This window comes from Carcharodon carcharias, chromosome 20 (assembly GCF_017639515.1).
Source record: "Carcharodon carcharias isolate sCarCar2 chromosome 20, sCarCar2.pri, whole genome shotgun sequence".
Taxonomy (NCBI): Eukaryota; Metazoa; Chordata; class Chondrichthyes; order Lamniformes; family Lamnidae; genus Carcharodon; species Carcharodon carcharias.
In genome coordinates this window covers 49,754,162-49,769,458 of record NC_054486.1, presented here as the reverse complement: position 1 = coordinate 49,769,458, position 15,297 = coordinate 49,754,162, and the positions used below count along the sequence as shown (strand labels likewise).

General features: G+C 78.2%; 1 protein-coding gene across 4 annotated transcripts in view; it reads left to right on the top strand.

The window, feature by feature from the left end:
- brms1la (BRMS1 like transcriptional repressor a) overlaps nucleotides 1-15,297 on the top strand; it is a 62,560-nt gene that overhangs the window by 17,725 nt on the left and 29,538 nt on the right. For all 4 annotated transcript variants that reach the window (XM_041214890.1, XM_041214888.1, XM_041214889.1 and 1 more), the window contains exon 2: nucleotides 15,147-15,237. In XM_041214890.1, coding sequence (XP_041070824.1) covers nucleotides 15,147-15,237 — 91 coding nt within the window. The remainder of the gene's footprint in view (nucleotides 1-15,146; nucleotides 15,238-15,297) is intronic.

The window sequence follows — 15,297 nt, the reverse complement described above, 5'->3', positions numbered from 1 at the left end:
CTCCCTCCCATCCTCCCTCCCGCCCCCCTCGTCCGCCCGCCCTCCCTCCCTCTCCCCTCCCGCCCGCACTCCGCCCTACCTCCGCCCACCCTCCCTCCCCCCTCCCTCCGCCCCCCCCTCCCTCCCCCCTCCTACTGCCCACCCTCCCCCCCCCTCACCGCTCGCCCTCCTTCCCCCCTGGTTCCCGCCCTACCTCCGCCCACCCTCCCTCCCCCCTCCCTCCGCCCCCTCCCTCCCTCCCCCCTCGTTGCGCCCGCCCTCCCTCCCTCCCCCCTCGTTGCGCCCGCCCTCGCTCCCTCCCCCCTCGTTGCGCCCAGCCCTCGCTCCTCCCCCCTCGTTGCGCCCGCCCTCGCTCCCTCCCCCCTCGTTGCGCCCGCCCTCGCTCCCTCCCCCCTCGTTGCGCCCGCCCTCCCTCCCTCCCCCCTCGTTGCGCCCGCCCTCCCTCCCTCCCTCCCTCCCCCCTCGTTCCGCCCGCCCTCCCTCCCTCCCTCCCCCCCTCGTTCCGCCTGCCCCCCTCCCTCCCCGCTCGTTCCTCCCGCCCGCCCTCCCTCCCTCCCTCCCCCCTCGTTGCGCCCGCCCTCCCTCCCTCCCCCCTCGTTGCGCCAGCCCTCCCCCCTCGTTCCGTCCGCCCTCCCTCCCTCCCCCCTCGTTCCGTCCGCCCTCCCTCCCTCCCCCCTCGTTCCGCCCTCCCTCCCTCCCCCCTCGTTCCGCCCGCCCTCCCCCCTCGTTCCGCCCGCCCTCCCTCCCTTCCCCCTCGTTCCGCCCTCCCTCCCTCCCTCCCCCCTCGTTCCGCCCGCCCTCCCTCCCTCCCCCCTCGTTCCGCCCGCCCTCCCTCCCTCCCCCCTCGTTCCGCCCGCCCTCCCTCCCTCCCCCCTCGTTCCGCCCGCCCTCCCTCCCTCCCCCCTCGTTCCGCCCGCCCTCCCTCCTCCCCCCTCGTTCCGCCCTCCCTCCCTCCCTCCCCCCTCGTTCCGCCCGCCCTCCCTCCCTCCCCCCTCGTTCCGCCCTCCCTCCCTCCCCCCTCGTTCCGCCCGCCCTCCCTCCCTCCCCCCTCGTTCCGCCCGCCCTCCCTCCCTCCCCCCTCGTTCCGCCCGCCCTCCCTCCCTCCCCCCTCGTTCCGCCCGCCCTCCCTCCCTCCCCCCTCGTTCCGCCCGCCCTCCCTCCCTCCCCCCTCGTTCCGCCCGCCCTCCCTCCCTCCCCCCTCGTTCCGCCCGCCCTCCCTCCCTCCCCCCTCGTTCCGCCCGCCCTCCCTCCCTCCCCCCTCGTTCCGCCCGCCCTCCCTCCCTCCCCCCTCGTTCCGCCCGCCCTCCCTCCCTCCCCCCTCGTTCCGCCCGCCCTCCCTCCCTCCCCCCTCGTTCCGCCCGCCCTCCCTCCCTCCCCCCTCGTTCCGCCCGCCCTCCCTCCCTCCCCCCTCGTTCCGCCCGCCCTCCCTCCCTCCCCCCTCGTTCCGCCCGCCCTCCCTCCCTCCCCCCTCGTTCCGCCCGCCCTCCCTCCCTCCCCCCTCGTTCCGCCCGCCCTCCCTCCCTCCCCCCTCGTTCCGCCCGCCCTCCCTCCCTCCCCCCTCGTTCCGCCCGCCCTCCCTCCCTCCCCCCTCGTTCCGCCCGCCCTCCCTCCCTCCCCCCTCGTTCCGCCCGCCCTCCCTCCCTCCCCCCCTCGTTCCGCCCGCCCTCCCTCCCTCCCCCCTCGTTCCGCCCGCCCTCCCTCCCTCCCCCCTCGTTCCGCCCGCCCTCCCTCCCTCCCCCCTCGTTCCGCCCGCCCTCCCTCCCTCCCCCCTCGTTCCGCCCGCCCTCCCTCCCTCCCCCCTCGTTCCGCCCGCCCTCCCTCCCTCCCCCCTCGTTCCGCCCGCCCTCCCTCCCCCCTCGTTCCGCCCGCCCTCCCTCCCTCCCCCCTCGTTCCGCCTGCCCTCCCTCCCTCCCCCCTCGTTCCGCCCGCCCTCCCTCCCTCCCCCCTCGTTCCGCCCGCCCTCCCTCCCTCCCCCCTCGTTCCGCCCGCCCTCCCTCCCTCCCCCCTCGTTCCGCCCGCCCTCCCTCCCTCCCCCCTCGTTCCGCCCGCCCTCCCTCCCTCCCCCCTCGTTCCGCCCGCCCTCCCTCCCTCCCCCCTCGTTCCGCCCGCCCTCCCTCCCTCCCCCCTCGTTCCGCCCGCCCTCCCTCCCTCCCCCCTCGTTCCGCCCGCCCTCCCTCCCTCCCCCCTCGTTCCGCCCGCCCTCCCTCCCTCCCCCCTCGTTCCGCCCGCCCTCCCTCCCTCCCCCCTCGTTCCGCCCGCCCTCCCTCCCTCCCCCTCGTTCCGCCCGCCCTCCCTCCCTCCCCCTCGTTCCGCCCGCCCTCCCTCCCTCCCTCCCCCGTCGTTCCGCCCGCCCTCCCTCCTCCCTCCCCCGTCGTTCCGCCCGCCCTCCCTCCCTCCCTCCCCCGTCGTTCCGCCCGCCCTCCCTCCCTCCCCCTTCGTTCCGCCCGCCCGCCCTCCCTCCCCCCTCGTTCCGCCCGCCCGCCCTCCCTCCCCCCTCGTTCCGCCCGCCCGCCCTCCCTCCCACCTCCCGCCCGCCCGCCCTCCCACCTCCCGCCCGCCCGCCCTCCCTCCCTCCCACCTCCCGCCCGCCCGCCCTCCTTCCCTCCCACCTCCCGCCCGCCCACCCTCCCTCCCGCCCCCCTCCTCCGCCCGCCCTCCCTCCCTCTCTCCTCCCGCCCGCCCTCCGCCCTACCTCCGCCCACCCTCCCTCCCCCCTCGTTCCGCCCTCCCTCCCTCCCTCCCTCCCCCCTCGTTCTGCCCGCCCTCCCTCCCTCCCTCCCTCCCCCCTCGTTCCGCCCGCCCTCCCTCCCTCCCTCCCCCCTCGTTCCGCCCGCCCTCCCTCCCTCCCTCCCCCCTCGTTCCGCCTGCCCTCCCTCCCTCCCCCCTCGTTCCTCCCGCCCTCCCCCCTCATTGCGCCCGCCCTCCCTCCCTCCCTCCCCCCTCGTTGCGCCCGCCCTCCCTCCCTCCCCCCTCGTTGCGCCCGCCCTCCCTCCCTCCCCCCTCGTTGCGCCCGCCCTCCCCCCTCGTTGCGCCCGCCCTCCCTCCCTCCCCCCTCGTTGCGCCCGCTCTCCCTCCCTCCCCCCTCGTTGCGCCCGCCCTCCCCCCTCGTTGCGCCAGCCCTCCCCCCTCGTTCCGTCCGCCCTCCCTCCCTCCCCCCTCGTTCCGCCCTCCCTCCCCCCTCGTTCCGCCCGCCCTCCCTCCCTCCCCCCTCGTTCCGCCCGCCCTCCCTCCCTCCCCCCTCGTTCCGCCCGCCCTCCCTCCCTCCCCCCTCGTTCCGCCCGCCCTCCCTCCCTCCCCCCTCGTTCCGCCCGCCCTCCCTCCCTCCCCCCTCGTTCCGCCCGCCCTCCCTCCCTCCCCCCTCGTTCCGCCCGCCCTCCCTCCCTCCCCCCTCGTTCCGCCCGCCCTCCCTCCCTCCCCCCTCGTTCCGCCCGCCCTCCCTCCCTCCCCCCTCGTTCCGCCCGCCCTCCCTCCCTCCCCCCTCGTTCCGCCCGCCCTCCCTCCACCCCTCTTTCCGCCCGCCCTCCCTCCCTCCTCCCTCCCCCCTCGTTCCGCCCCCCCTCCCTCCGTCCCCCCTCGTTCCCCCCGCCTGCCCTCCCCCCCTCTCACCGCTCGCCCTCCCTCCGTCCCCCCTCGTTCCCCCCGCCCGCCCTCCCTCCCCCCTCGTTCCGCCCGCCCTCCCTCCCTCCCTCCCCCCCTCACCGCTCGCCCTCCATCCTTCCCCCCTCGTTCCGCCCGCCTGCCCTCCCTCCCCCCTCGTTCCGCCCGCCTTGCCTCTCCCCTCGTTCCGCCCTCCCCCCTCGTTCCGCCCGCCCTCCCTCCCCCCTCGTTCCGCCCTCCCTCCCTCCCCCCTCGTTCCGCCCGCCCTCCCTCCCTCCCCCCTCGTTCCGCCCGCCCTCCCTCCGTCCCCCCTCGTTCCGCCCGCCCTCCCTCCCCACTCGTTCCGCCCGCCCTCCCTCCCTCCCCCCTCGTCCGCCCTCCCTCCCTCCCCCCTCGTTCCGCCCTCCCTCCCTCCCTCCCTCCCTCCCCCGTCGTTCCGCCCGCCCTCCCTCCCTCCCCCGTCGTTCCGCCCGCCCGCCCTCCCTCCCCCCTCGTTCCACCCGCCCGCCCTCCCTCCCACCTCCCGCCCGCCCTCCCTCCCTCCCACCTCCCGCCCGCCCTCCCTCCCTCCCACCTCCCGCCCGCCCACCCTCCCTCCCGCCCCCCTCGTCCGCCCGCCCTCCCTCCCTCTCTCCTCCCGCCCGCCCTCCGCCCTACCTCCGCCCACCCTCCCTCCCCCCTCGTTCCGCCCTCCCTCCCTCCCTTCCTCCCCCCTCGTTCCGCCCGCCCTCCCTCCCTCCCTCCCCCCTCGTTCCGCCCGCCCTCCCTCCCTCCCTCCCCCCTCGTTCCGCCCGCCCTCCCTCCCTCCCTCCCCCCTCGTTCCGCCTGCCCTCCCTCCCTCCCCCCTCGTTCCTCCCGCCCTCCCCCCTCATTGCGCCCGCCCTCCCTCCCTCCCTCCCCCCTCGTTGCGCCCGCCCTCCCTCCCTCCCTCCCCCCTCGTTGCGCCCGCCCTCCCTCCCTCCCTCCCCCCTTGTTGCGCCCGCCCTCCCTCCCTCCCCCCTCCTTGCGCCCGCCCTCCCTCCCTCCCCCCTCGTTGCGCCCGCCCTCCCGCCCTCCCCCCTCGTTGCGCCCGCCCTCCCCCCTCGTTGCGCCCGCCCTCCCTCCCTCCCCCCTCGTTGCGCCCTCCCTCCCCCCTCGTTGCGCCCGCCCTCCCTCCCTCCCCCCTCGTTGCGCCCGCCCTCCCCCCTCGTTGCGCCAGCCCTCCCCCCTCGTTCCGTCCGCCCTCCCTCCCTCCCCCCTCGTTCCGCCCGCCCTCCCCCCTCGTTCCGCCCGCCCTCCCTCCATCCCCCCTCGTTCCGCCCGCCCTCCCTCCATCCCCCCTCGTTCCGCCCGCCCTCCCTCACTCCCCCCTCGTTCCGCCCGCCCTCCCTCACTCCCCCCTCGTTCCGCCCGCCCTCCCTCACTCCCCCCTCGTTCCGCCCGCCCTCCCTCCCTCCCCCCTCGTTCCGCCCGCCCTCCCTCCCTCCCCCCTCGTTCCGCCCGCCCTCCCTCCCTCCCCCCCTCGTTCCGCCCGCCCTCCCTCCCTCCCCCCTCGTTCCGCCCGCCCTCCCTCCCTCCCCCCTCGTTCCGCCCGCCCTCCCTCCCTCCCCCCTCGTTCCGCCCGCCCTCCCTCACTCCCCCCTCGTTCCGCCCGCCCTCCCTCACTCCCCCCTCGTTCCGCCCGCCCTCCCTCCCTCCCCCCTCGTTCCGCCCGCCCTCCCTCCCTCCCCCCTCGTTCCGCCCGCCCTCCCTCCCTCCCCCCTCGTTCCGCCCGCCCTCCCTCCCTCCCCCCTCGTTCCGCCCGCCCTCCCTCCCTCCCCCCCTCGTTCCGCCCGCCCTCCCTCCCTCCCCCCTCGTTCCGCCCGCCCTCCCTCCACCCCTCTTTCCGCCCGCCCTCCCTCCCCCCTCACTCCCCCCTCGTTCCGCCCCCCCTCCCTCCGTCCCCCCTCGTTCCCCCCGCCCGCCCTCCCCCCCTCTCACCGCTCGCCCTCCCTCCGTCCCCCCTCGTTCCGCCCGCCCTCCCTCCCTCCCTCCCCCCCTCACCGCTCGCCCTCCATCCTTCCCCCCTCGTTCCGCCCGCCTGCCCTCCCTCCCCCCTCGTTCCGCCCGCCTTCCCTCTCCCCTCGTTCCGCCCGCCCTCCCTCCCCCCTCGTTCCGCCCGCCCTCCCTCCCCCCTCGTTCCGCCCGCCCTCCCTCCCCCCTCGTTCCGCCCGCCCTCCCTCCCCCCTCGTTCCGCCCGCCCTCCCTCCCCCCTCGTTCCGCCCGCCCTCCCTCCCCCCTCGTTCCGCCCGCCCTCCCTCCCCCCTCGTTCCGCCCGCCCTCCCTCCCCCCCTCGTTCCGCCCGCCCTCCCTCCCTCCCTCCCCCCTCGTTCCGCCCGCCCTCCCTCCCTCCCTCCCCCCTCGTTCCGCCCGCCCTCCCTCCCTCCCTCCCCCCTCGTTCCGCCCGCCCTCCCTCCCTCCCCCCTCGTTCCGCCCGCCCTCCCTCCCTCCCCCCTCGTTCCGCCCGCCCTCCCTCCCTCCCCCCTCGTTCCGCCCGCCCTCCCTCCCTCCCCCCTCGTTCCGCCCGCCCTCCCTCCCTCCCCCTCGTTCCGCCCGCCCGCCCTCCCTTCCCACTCGTTCCGCCCTCCCTCCCTCCCTCCCCCCTCGTTCCGCCCACCCTCCCTCCCCCCTCGTTCCGCCCTCCCTCCCTCCCTCCCCCCTCGTTCCGCCCGCCCTCCCTCCCTCCCCCTCGTTCCGCCCGCCCTCCCTCCCTCCCTCCCCCCTCGTTCCGACCGCCCTCCCTCCCTTCCGCCCCCCTCGTTCCGCCCACCATCCCTCCCGCCCCCCTCGTCCGCCCGCCCTCCCTCCCTCTCCCCTCCCGCCCGCACTCCGCCCTACCTCCGCCCACCCTCCCTCCCCCCTCCCTCCGCCCCCCCTCCCTCCCCCCTCCTACTGCCCGCCCTCCCCCCCCCTCACCGCTCGCCCTGCTTCCCCCCTGGTTCCCGCCCTCCCCCCTCCCACCCTCCCTCCCCCCTCCCTCCGCCCACTCCCTCCCACCCCCCTCGTTGCGCCCGCCCTCCCTCCCTCCCCCCTCGTTGCGCCCGCCCTCGCTCCCTCCCCCCTCGTTGCGCCCGCCCTCGCTCCCTCCCCCCTCGTTGCGCCCGCCCTCGCTCCCTCCCCCCTCGTTGCGCCCGCCCTCCCTCCCTCCCCCCTCGTTGCGCCCGCCCTCCCTCCCTCCCTCCCTCCCCCCTCGTTCCGCCCGCCCTCCCTCCCTCCCTCCCCCCTCGTTCCGCCTGCCCTCCCTCCCTCCCCGCTCGTTCCTCCCGCCCTCCCTCCCTCCCTCCCCCTTCGTTGCGCCAGCCCTCCCCCCTCGTTCCGTCCGCCCTCCCTCCCCCCTCGTTCCGCCCGCCCTCCCCCCTCGTTCCGCCCGCCCTCCCTCCCTCCCCACTCGTTCCGCCCGCCCTCCCTCCCTCCCCCCTCGTTCCGTCCGCCCTCCCTCCCTCCCCCCTCGTTCCGTCCGCCCTCCCTCCCACCCCCCTCGTTCCGCCCGCCCTCCCTCCCTCCCCCCTCGTTCCGCCCTCCCTCCCTCCCCCCCTCGTTCCGCCCTCCTCCCCCCTCGTCCCTCCCTCCCTCCCTCCCCCTCGTTCCGCCCTCCCTCCCTCCCTCCCTCCCCCCTCGTTCCGCCCGCCCTCCCTCCCTCCCTCCCCCCTCGTTCCGCCCGCCCTCCCTCCCTCCCTCCCCCCTCGTTCCGCCCGCCCTCCCTCTCTCCCCCCTCGTTGCACCCGCCCTCCCTCCCTCCCCCCTCGTTCCGCCCACCCTCCCTCCCGCCCCCCTCGTTCCGCCCACCCTCCCTCCCGCCCCCCCTCGTCCGCCCGCCCTCCCTCCCTCTCTCCTCCCGCCCGCCCTCCGCCCTACCTCCGCCCACCCTCCCTCCCCCCTCCCTCCGCCCCCCCCTCCCCCCCCCTCCTACTGCCCGCCCTCCCCCCCCCCCTCACCGCTCGCCCTCCCTCCCCCCTCGTTCCGCCCGCTCGCCCTCCCTCCCCCCTCGTTCCGCCCGCTCGCCCTCCCTCCCCCCTCGTTCCGCCCGCCCGCCCTCCCTCCCCCCTCGTTCCGCCCGCCCGCCCTCCCTCCCCCCTCGTTCCGCCCGCCCTCCCTCCCCCCTCGTTCCGCCCGCCCTCCCTCCCCCCTCGTTCCGCCCGCCCTCCCTCCCCCCTCGTTCCGCTCGCCCTCCCTCCCCCCTCGTTCCGCTCGCCCTCCCTCCCCCCTCGATCCGCTCGCCCTCCCTCCCCCCTCGTTCCGCTCGCCCTCCATCCCCCCTCGTTCCGCCCGCCCTCCCTCCCCCCTCGTTCCGCCCGCCCTCTCCCTCGTTCCGCCCGCCCTCCCTCCCCCCTCGTTCCGCCCGCCCTCCCTCCCCCCTCGTTCCGCTCGCCCTCCCTCCCCCCTCGATCCGCTCGCCCTCCCTCCCCCCTCGATCCGCTCGCCCTCCCTCCCCCCTCGTTCCGCTCGCCCTCCATCCCCCCTCGTTCCGCCCGCCCTCCCTCCCCCCTCGTTCCGCCCTCCCTCCCCCCTCGTTGCGCCCGCCCTCCCTCCCTCCCCCCTCGTTGCGCCCGCCCTCCCTCCCTCCCCCCTCGTTGCGCCCGCCCTCCCTCCCTCCCCCCTCGTTGCGCCCGCCCTCCCTCCCTCCCCCCTCGTTGCGCCCGCCCTCCCTCCCTCCCCCCTCGTTGCGCCCGCCCTCCCTCCCTCCCCCCTCGTTGCGCCCGCCCTCCCTCCCTCCCCCCTCGTTGCGCCCGCCCTCCCTCCCTCCCCCCTTCGTTGCGCCCGCCCTCCCTCCCTCCCCCCTCGTTGCGCCCGCCCTCCCTCCCTCCCCCCTCGTTGCGCCCGCCCTCCCTCCCTCCCCCCTCGTTGCGCCCGCCCTCCCTCCCTCCCCCCTCGTTGCGCCCGCCCTCCCTCCCTCCCTCCCCCCTCGTTGCGCCCGCCCTCCCTCCCTCCCTCCCCCCTCGTTGCGCCCGCCCTCCCTCCCTCCCTCCCCCCTCGTTGCGCCCGCCCTCCCTCCCTCCCTCCCCCCTCGTTGCGCCCGCCCTCCCTCCCTCCCCCCTCGTTGTGCCCGCCCTCCCTCCCTCCCCCCTCGTTGCGCCCGCCCTCCCTCCCTCCCCCCTCGTTGCGCCCTCCCTCCCTCCCTCCCCCCTCGTTGCGCCCTCCCTCCCCCCTCGTTGCGCCCACGCTCCCTCCTTCCCTCCCCCCTCGTTGCGCCCGCGCTCCCTCCTTCCCTCCCCCCTCGTTGCGCCCGCCCTCCCTCCCTCCCTCCCCCCTCGTTGCGCCCGCCCTCCCTCCCTCCCTCCCCCCTCGTTGCTCCCTCCCCCCTCGTTGCGCCCGCCCTCCCTCCCTCCCCCCTCGTTGCGCCCGCCCTCCCTCCCTCCCCCCTCGTTGCGCCCGCCCTCCCTCCCTCCCCCCTCGTTGCGCCCGCCCTCCCTCCCTCCCCCCTCGTTGCGCCCGCCCTCCCTCCCTCCCCCCTCGTTGCGCCCGCCCGCCCTCCCTCCCCCCTCGTTGCGCCCCGCCCTCCCTCCCTCCCCCCTCTTGCGCCCGCCCTCCCTCACCTCCCTCCCTCGTTGCGCCCGCCCTCCCTCCCTCCCCCCTCGTTGCGCCCGCCCTCCCTCCCTCCCCCCTCGTTGCGCCCTCCCTCCCTCCTCCCCCCTCGTTGCGCCCTCCCTCCCCCCTCGTTGCGCCCTCCCTCCCACCTCGTTGCGCCCTCCCTCCCACCTCGTTGCGCCCGCCCTCCCCCCTCGTTCCTGCCCGCCCTCCCCCCTCGTTTGCGCCCGCCCTCCCCCCTCTTGCGCCCGCCCTCCCCCCCCGTTGCGCCCGCCCTCCCCCCTCGTTGCGCCCTCCCTCCCCCCTCGTTGTGCCCGCCCTCCCTCCCTCCCCACTCGTTCGCCCGTCCTCCCCCCTCGTTCCGCCCGCCCTCCCTCCGCTGCCCCCTCATTCCAGCCCGCCCTCCCCTCCCTCCCCCCCTCGTTCCGCCCGCCCTCCCTCCTCCCCTCCTCGTTTGCTCGCCCTCCCTCCTCCCCCTCGTTCCGCCCCGCCCTCCCCCTCGTTCCGCCCGCCCTCCCTCCCTCCCCCCTCGTTCCGCCCGTTCTCCCTCCCTCCCCCTCGTTCGCCCGCCCTCCCTCCCTCCCCCCATCGTTCCGCCCGCCCTCCCTCCCTCCCCCCTCGTTCCGCCCGCCCTCCCTCCCTCCCCCCTCGTTCCGCCCGCCCTCCCTCCCTCCCCCCTCGTTCCGCCCGCCCTCCCTCCCTCCCCCCTCATTCCGCCCGCCCTCCCTCCCTCCCCCCTCGTTCCGCCCGCCCTCCCTCCCTCCCCCCTCGTTCCGCCCGCCCTCCCTCCCTCCCTCCCCCCTCGTTCCGCCCGCCCGCCTCCTCCCCCTTCCGCCCGCCCCCTCCCTCCCCCTCGTTCCGCCCGCCCGCCCTCCCTCCCCCCTCGTTCCGCCCGCCCGCCCTCCCTCCCCCTCGTTCCGCCCGCCCGCCCCCTCCCCCCTCGTTCCGCCCGCCCTCCCTCCCCCTCGTTCCGCCCGCCCTCCCTCCCCCCTCGTTCCGCCCGCCCTCCCTCCCCCCTCGTTCCGCCCGCCCTCCCTCCCTCCCTCCCCCCTCGTTCCGCCCGCCCTCCCTCCCTCCCTCCCCCCTCGTTCCGCCCGCCCTCCCTCTCTCCCCCCTCGTTGCACCCGCCCTCCCTCCCTCCCCCCTCGTTCCGCCCACCCTCCCTCCCGCCCCCCTCGTTCCGCCCACCCTCCCTCCCGCCCCCCCTCGTCCGCCCGCCCTCCCTCCCTCTCTCCTCCCGCCCGCCCTCCGCCCTACCTCCGCCCACCCTCCCTCCCCCCTCCCTCCGCCCCCCCCTCCCTTCCCCCCTCCTACTGCCCGCCCTCCCCCCCCCCTCACCGCTCGCCCTCCCTCCCCCCTCGTTCCGCCCGCTCGCCCTCCCTCCCCCCTCGTTCCGCCCGCCCGCCCTCCCTCCCCCCTCGTTCCGCCCGCCCGCCCTCCCTCCCCCCTCGTTCCGCCCGCCCGCCCTCCCTCCCCCCTCGTTCCGCCCGCCCGCCCTCCCTCCCCCCTCGTTCCGCCCGCCCTCCCTCCCCCCTCGTTCCGCCCGCCCTCCCTCCCCCCTCGTTCCGCCCGCCCTCCCTCCCCCCTCGTTCCGCTCGCCCTCCCTCCCCCCTCGATCCGCTCGCCCTCCCTCCCCCCTCGATCCGCTCGCCCTCCCTCCCCCCTCGTTCCGCTCGCCCTCCCTCCCCCCTCGTTCCGCCCGCCCTCCCTCCCCCCTCGTTCCGCCCGCCCTCCCTCCCCCCTCGTTCCGCCCGCCCTCCCTCCCCCCTCGTTCCGCTCGCCCTCCCTCCCCCCTCGATCCGCTCGCCCTCCCTCCCCCCTCGATCCGCTCGCCCTCCTCCCCCCTCGTTCCGCTCGCCCTCCATCCCCCCTCGTTCCGCCCGCCCTCCCTCCCCCCTCGTTCCGCCCGCCCTCTCCCTCGTTCCGCCCGCCCTCCCCCCTCGTTGCGCCCGCCCTCCTCCCCCCCTCGCTCCGCCCGCCCCCCCTTCCTCCTCGTTCCGCCCTCCCTCCTTCCCCCCTCGTTGCGCCCGCCCTCCCTCCCTCCCTCCCCCCTCGTTGCGCCCGCCCTCCCTCCCTCCCTCCCCCCTCGTTGCGCCCTCCCTCCCTCCCCCCTCGTTGCGCCCGCCCTCCCTCCCTCCCCCCTCGTTGCGCCCGCCCTCCCTCCCTCCCCCCTCGTTGCGCCCGCGCCTCCTCCCTCCCCCCTCGTTGCGCCCGCCCTCCCTCCTCCCCCCTCGTTGCGCCCGCCCTCCCTCCCTCCCCCCTCGTTGCGCCCGCCCTCCCTCCCTCCCCCCTCGTTGCGCCCGCCCTCCCTCCCTCCCCCCTCGTTGCGCCCGCCCTCCCTCCCTCCCCCCTCGTTGCGCCCGCCCTCCCTCCCTCCCCCCTCGTTGCGCCCGCCCTCCCTCCCTCCCCCCTCGTTGCGCCCGCCCTCCCTCCCTCCCCCCTCGTTGCGCCCGCCCTCCCTCCCTCCCCCCTCGTTGCGCCCGCCCTCCCTCCCTCCCCCCTCGTTGCGCCCGCCCTCCCTCCCTCCCCCCTCGTTGCGCCCGCCCTCCCTCCCTCCCCCCTCGTTGCGCCCGCCCTCCCTCCCTCCCCCCTCGTTGCGCCCGCCCTCCCTCCCTCCCCCCTCGTTGCGCCCGCCCTCCCTCCCTCCCCCCTCGTTGCGCCCGCCCTCCCTCCCTCCCCCCTCGTTGCGCCCGCCCTCCCTCCCTCCCCCCTCGTTGCGCCCGCCCTCCCTCCCTCCCTCCCCCCTCGTTGCGCCCGCCCTCCCTCCCTCCCCCCTCGTTGTGCCCGCCCTCCCTCCCTCCCCCCTCGTTGCGCCCGCCCTCCCTCCCTCCCCCCTCGTTGCGCCCTCCCTCCCTCCCTCCCCCCTCGTTGCGCCCTCCCTCCCCCCTCGTTGCGCCCGCGCTCCCTCCTTCCCTCCCCCCTCGTTGCGCCCGCCCTCCCTCCCTCCCTCCCCCCTCGTTGCGCCCGCCCTCCCTCCCTCCCTCCCCCCTCGTTGCGCCCGCCCTCCCTCCCTCCCTCCCCCCTCGTTGCGCCCTCCCCCCTCATTGCGCCCGCCCTCCCTCCCTCCCTCCCCCCTCGTTGCGCCCGCCCTCCCTCCCTCCCCCCTCGTTGCGCCCCGCCCTCCCTCCCTCCCCCTCGTTGCGCCCGCCCTCCCTCCCTCCCCCCTCGTTGCGCCCGCCCTCCCTCCCTCCCCACTCGTTGCGCCCGCCCTCCCTCCCTCCCCACTCGTTGCGCCCGCCCTCCCTCCCTCCCCCTCGTTGCGCCCGCCCGCCCTCCCTCCCCCTCGTTGCGCCCGCCCGCCCTCCCTCCCCCCTCGTTGCGCCCGCCCTCCCTCCCTCCCCCCTCGTTGCGCCCGCCCTCCCTCCCTCCCCCCTCGTTGCGCCCGCCCTCCCTCCCTCCCCCCTCGTTGCGCCCGCCCTCCCTCCCTCCCCCCTCGTTGCGCCCGCCCTCCCTCCCTCCCCCCTCGTTGCGCCCGCCCTCCCTCCCTCCCCCCTCGTTGCGCCCGCCCTCCCTCCCTCCCCCCTCGTTGCGCCCGCCCTCCCTCCCTCCCCCCTCGTTGCGCCCGCCCTCCCTCCCTCCCCCCTCGTTGCGCCCGCCCTCCCTCCCTCCCCCCTCGTTGCGCCCGCCCTCCCTCCCTCCCCCCTCGTTGCGCCCTCCCTCCCCCCTCGTTGCGCCCTCCCTCCCCCCTCGTTCCGCCCGCCCTCCCCCCTCGTTCCGCCCGCCCTCCCCCCTCGTTCCGCCCGCCCTCCCCCCTCGTTGCGCCCGCCCTCCCCCCTCGTTGCGCCCTCCCTCCCCCCTCGTTGTGCCCGCCCTCCCTCCCTCCCCACTCGTTTCGCCCGTCCTCCCCCCTCGTTCCGCCCGCCCTCCCTCCCTGCCCCCTCATTCAGCCCGCCCTCCCTCCCTCCCCCCTCGTTCCGCCCGCCCTCCCTCCCTCCCCCCTCGTTTTGCTCGCCCTCCCTCCCTCCCTCCCCCCTCGTTCCGCCCGCCCTCCCCCCTCGTTCCGCCCGCCCTCCCTCCCTCCCCCCTCGTTCCGCCCGTTCTCCCTCCCTCCCCCCTCGTTCCGCCCGCCCTCCCTCCCTCCCCCCTCGTTCCGCCCGCCCTCCCTCCCTCCCCCCTCGTTCCGCCCCGCCCTCCCTCCCTCCCCCCTCGTTCCGCCCGCCCTCCCTCCCTCCCCCCTCGTTCCGCCCGCCCTCCCTCCCTCCCCCCTCGTTCCGCCCGCCCTCCCTCCCTCCCCCCTCGTTCCGCCCGCCCTCCCTCCCTCCCTCCCCCCTCGTTCCGCCCGCCCGCCCTCCCTCCCCCCTCGTTCCGCCCGCCCGCCCTCCCACCCCCCTCGTTCCGCCCGCCCGCCCTCCCTCCCCCCTCGTTCCGCCCGCCCGCCCTCCCTCCCCCCTCGTTCCGCCCGCCCTCCCTCCCCCCTCGTTCCGCCCGCCCTCCCTCCCTCCCTCCCCCCTCGTTCCGCCCGCCCTCCCTCCCTCCCTCCCCCCCTCGTTCCGCCCGCCCTCCCTCCCTCCCCCCCTCGTTCCGCCCGCCCTCCCCCCTCCCCCCCTCGTTCCGCCCGCCCTCCCTCCCCCCCCTCGTTCCGCCCGCCCTCCCTCCCTCCCCCCCTCGTTCCGCCCGCCCTCCCTCCCTCCCCCCTCGTTCCGCCCGCCCTCCCTCCCTCCCCCCTCGTTCCGCCCGCCCTCCCTCCTTCCCCCCTCGTTCCACCCGCCCTCCCTCCCTCCTCCCTCGTTCCGCCCGCCCTCCCTCCCTCCCCCCTCGTTCCGCCCGCCCTCCCTCCCTCCCCCCTCGTTCCGCCCGCCCTCCCTCCCTCCCCCCTCGTTCCGCCCGCCCTCCCTCCCTCCCCCCTCGTTCCGCCCGCCCTCCCTCCTCCCCCCTCGTTCCGCCCGCCCTCCCTCCCTCCCCCCCGCCCGCCCTCCCTCCCTCCCCCCTCGTTCCGCCCGCCCTCCCTCCCTCCCCCCTCGTTCCGCCCGCCCTCCCTCCCTCCCCCCTCGTTCCGCCCGCCCTCCCTCCCTCCCCCCTCGTTCCGCCCGCCCTCCCTCCCTCCCCCCTCGTTCCGCCCGCCCTCCCTCCCTCCCCCCTCGTTCCGCCCGCTCTCCCTCCCTCCCCCCTCGTTCCGCCCGCTCTCCCTCCCTCCCCCCTCGTTCCGCCCGCCCTCCCTCCCTCCCCCCTCGTTCCGCCCGCCCTCCCTCCCTCCCCCCTCGTTTCGCCCGCCCTCCCTCCCTCCTCCCCCCTCGTTCCGCCCGTCCTCCCTCCCTCCCCCCTCGTTCCGCCCGCCCTCCCTCCCTCCCCCCCTCGTTCCGCCCGCCCTCCCTCCCTCCCCCCCTCGTTCCACCCGCCCTCCCCCCCTCGATCCGCCCACCCCACTTCCCTCCCTCCCCCTCGTTCCTCCCGCCCTCCCTCCCCCCTCGTTCCTCCTGCCCTCCCTCCCCCCCTCGTTCTGCCCGCCCTCCCCCCTCCCTCCCCCCTCGTTCCGCCCGCCCTCCCCCCCCTCATTCCGCCCGCCCGCCCTCGCTCCCTCCCCCCTCGTTTCCCTCGCCCTCCCTTCCTCCCTCCCCCCTCGTTCCGCCCGCTCCCCCCTCGTTCCACCCTCCCTCCTACCTTCCTTCCCTGTTCCATGACCCCTCACCCTGCCCCCGTATTCTGCGACCACCCCCGCCCCCCCCCCCCCCCCCCCCCCCCCCCCGCCGGCACCACCGGCCTGTTCCGCGACCCCCCCCCCCTCACTCTACCCCGCCCCGCCTTTTTCCCCCCCCCACCCCTCCCCGCCTTCCCCCACGCCCAGCCTGCCACCCCGCCCCTTTCCGCAGCCCTCCTCTCCTGCCTCCAATAAGCACTGGAGTTAAATTATCCTTATCTATTTCGCTCTTAAAACTAACATAGACAGTGGTCCATGACCACACACTTGATTTGAATCCTGGCTCAAGAAGTACAAAGCTTGTATTTAATCTCTTGACCAGCCACTTTCCCTAATCTGATTCTCAGGGAGTAACAATAATGTCTTACAGAAATGGATGATGAAGATTGTGAAAGGAGAAGAACGGAGTGTTTGGATGAAATGTCCAATCTGGAGAAACAGTTTACAGATCTAAAAGAACAGTAAGTCTGATTGTGGTTTTCTATCTTTTTTTTCACTGTTTTGCAGTTGACAACATGTCG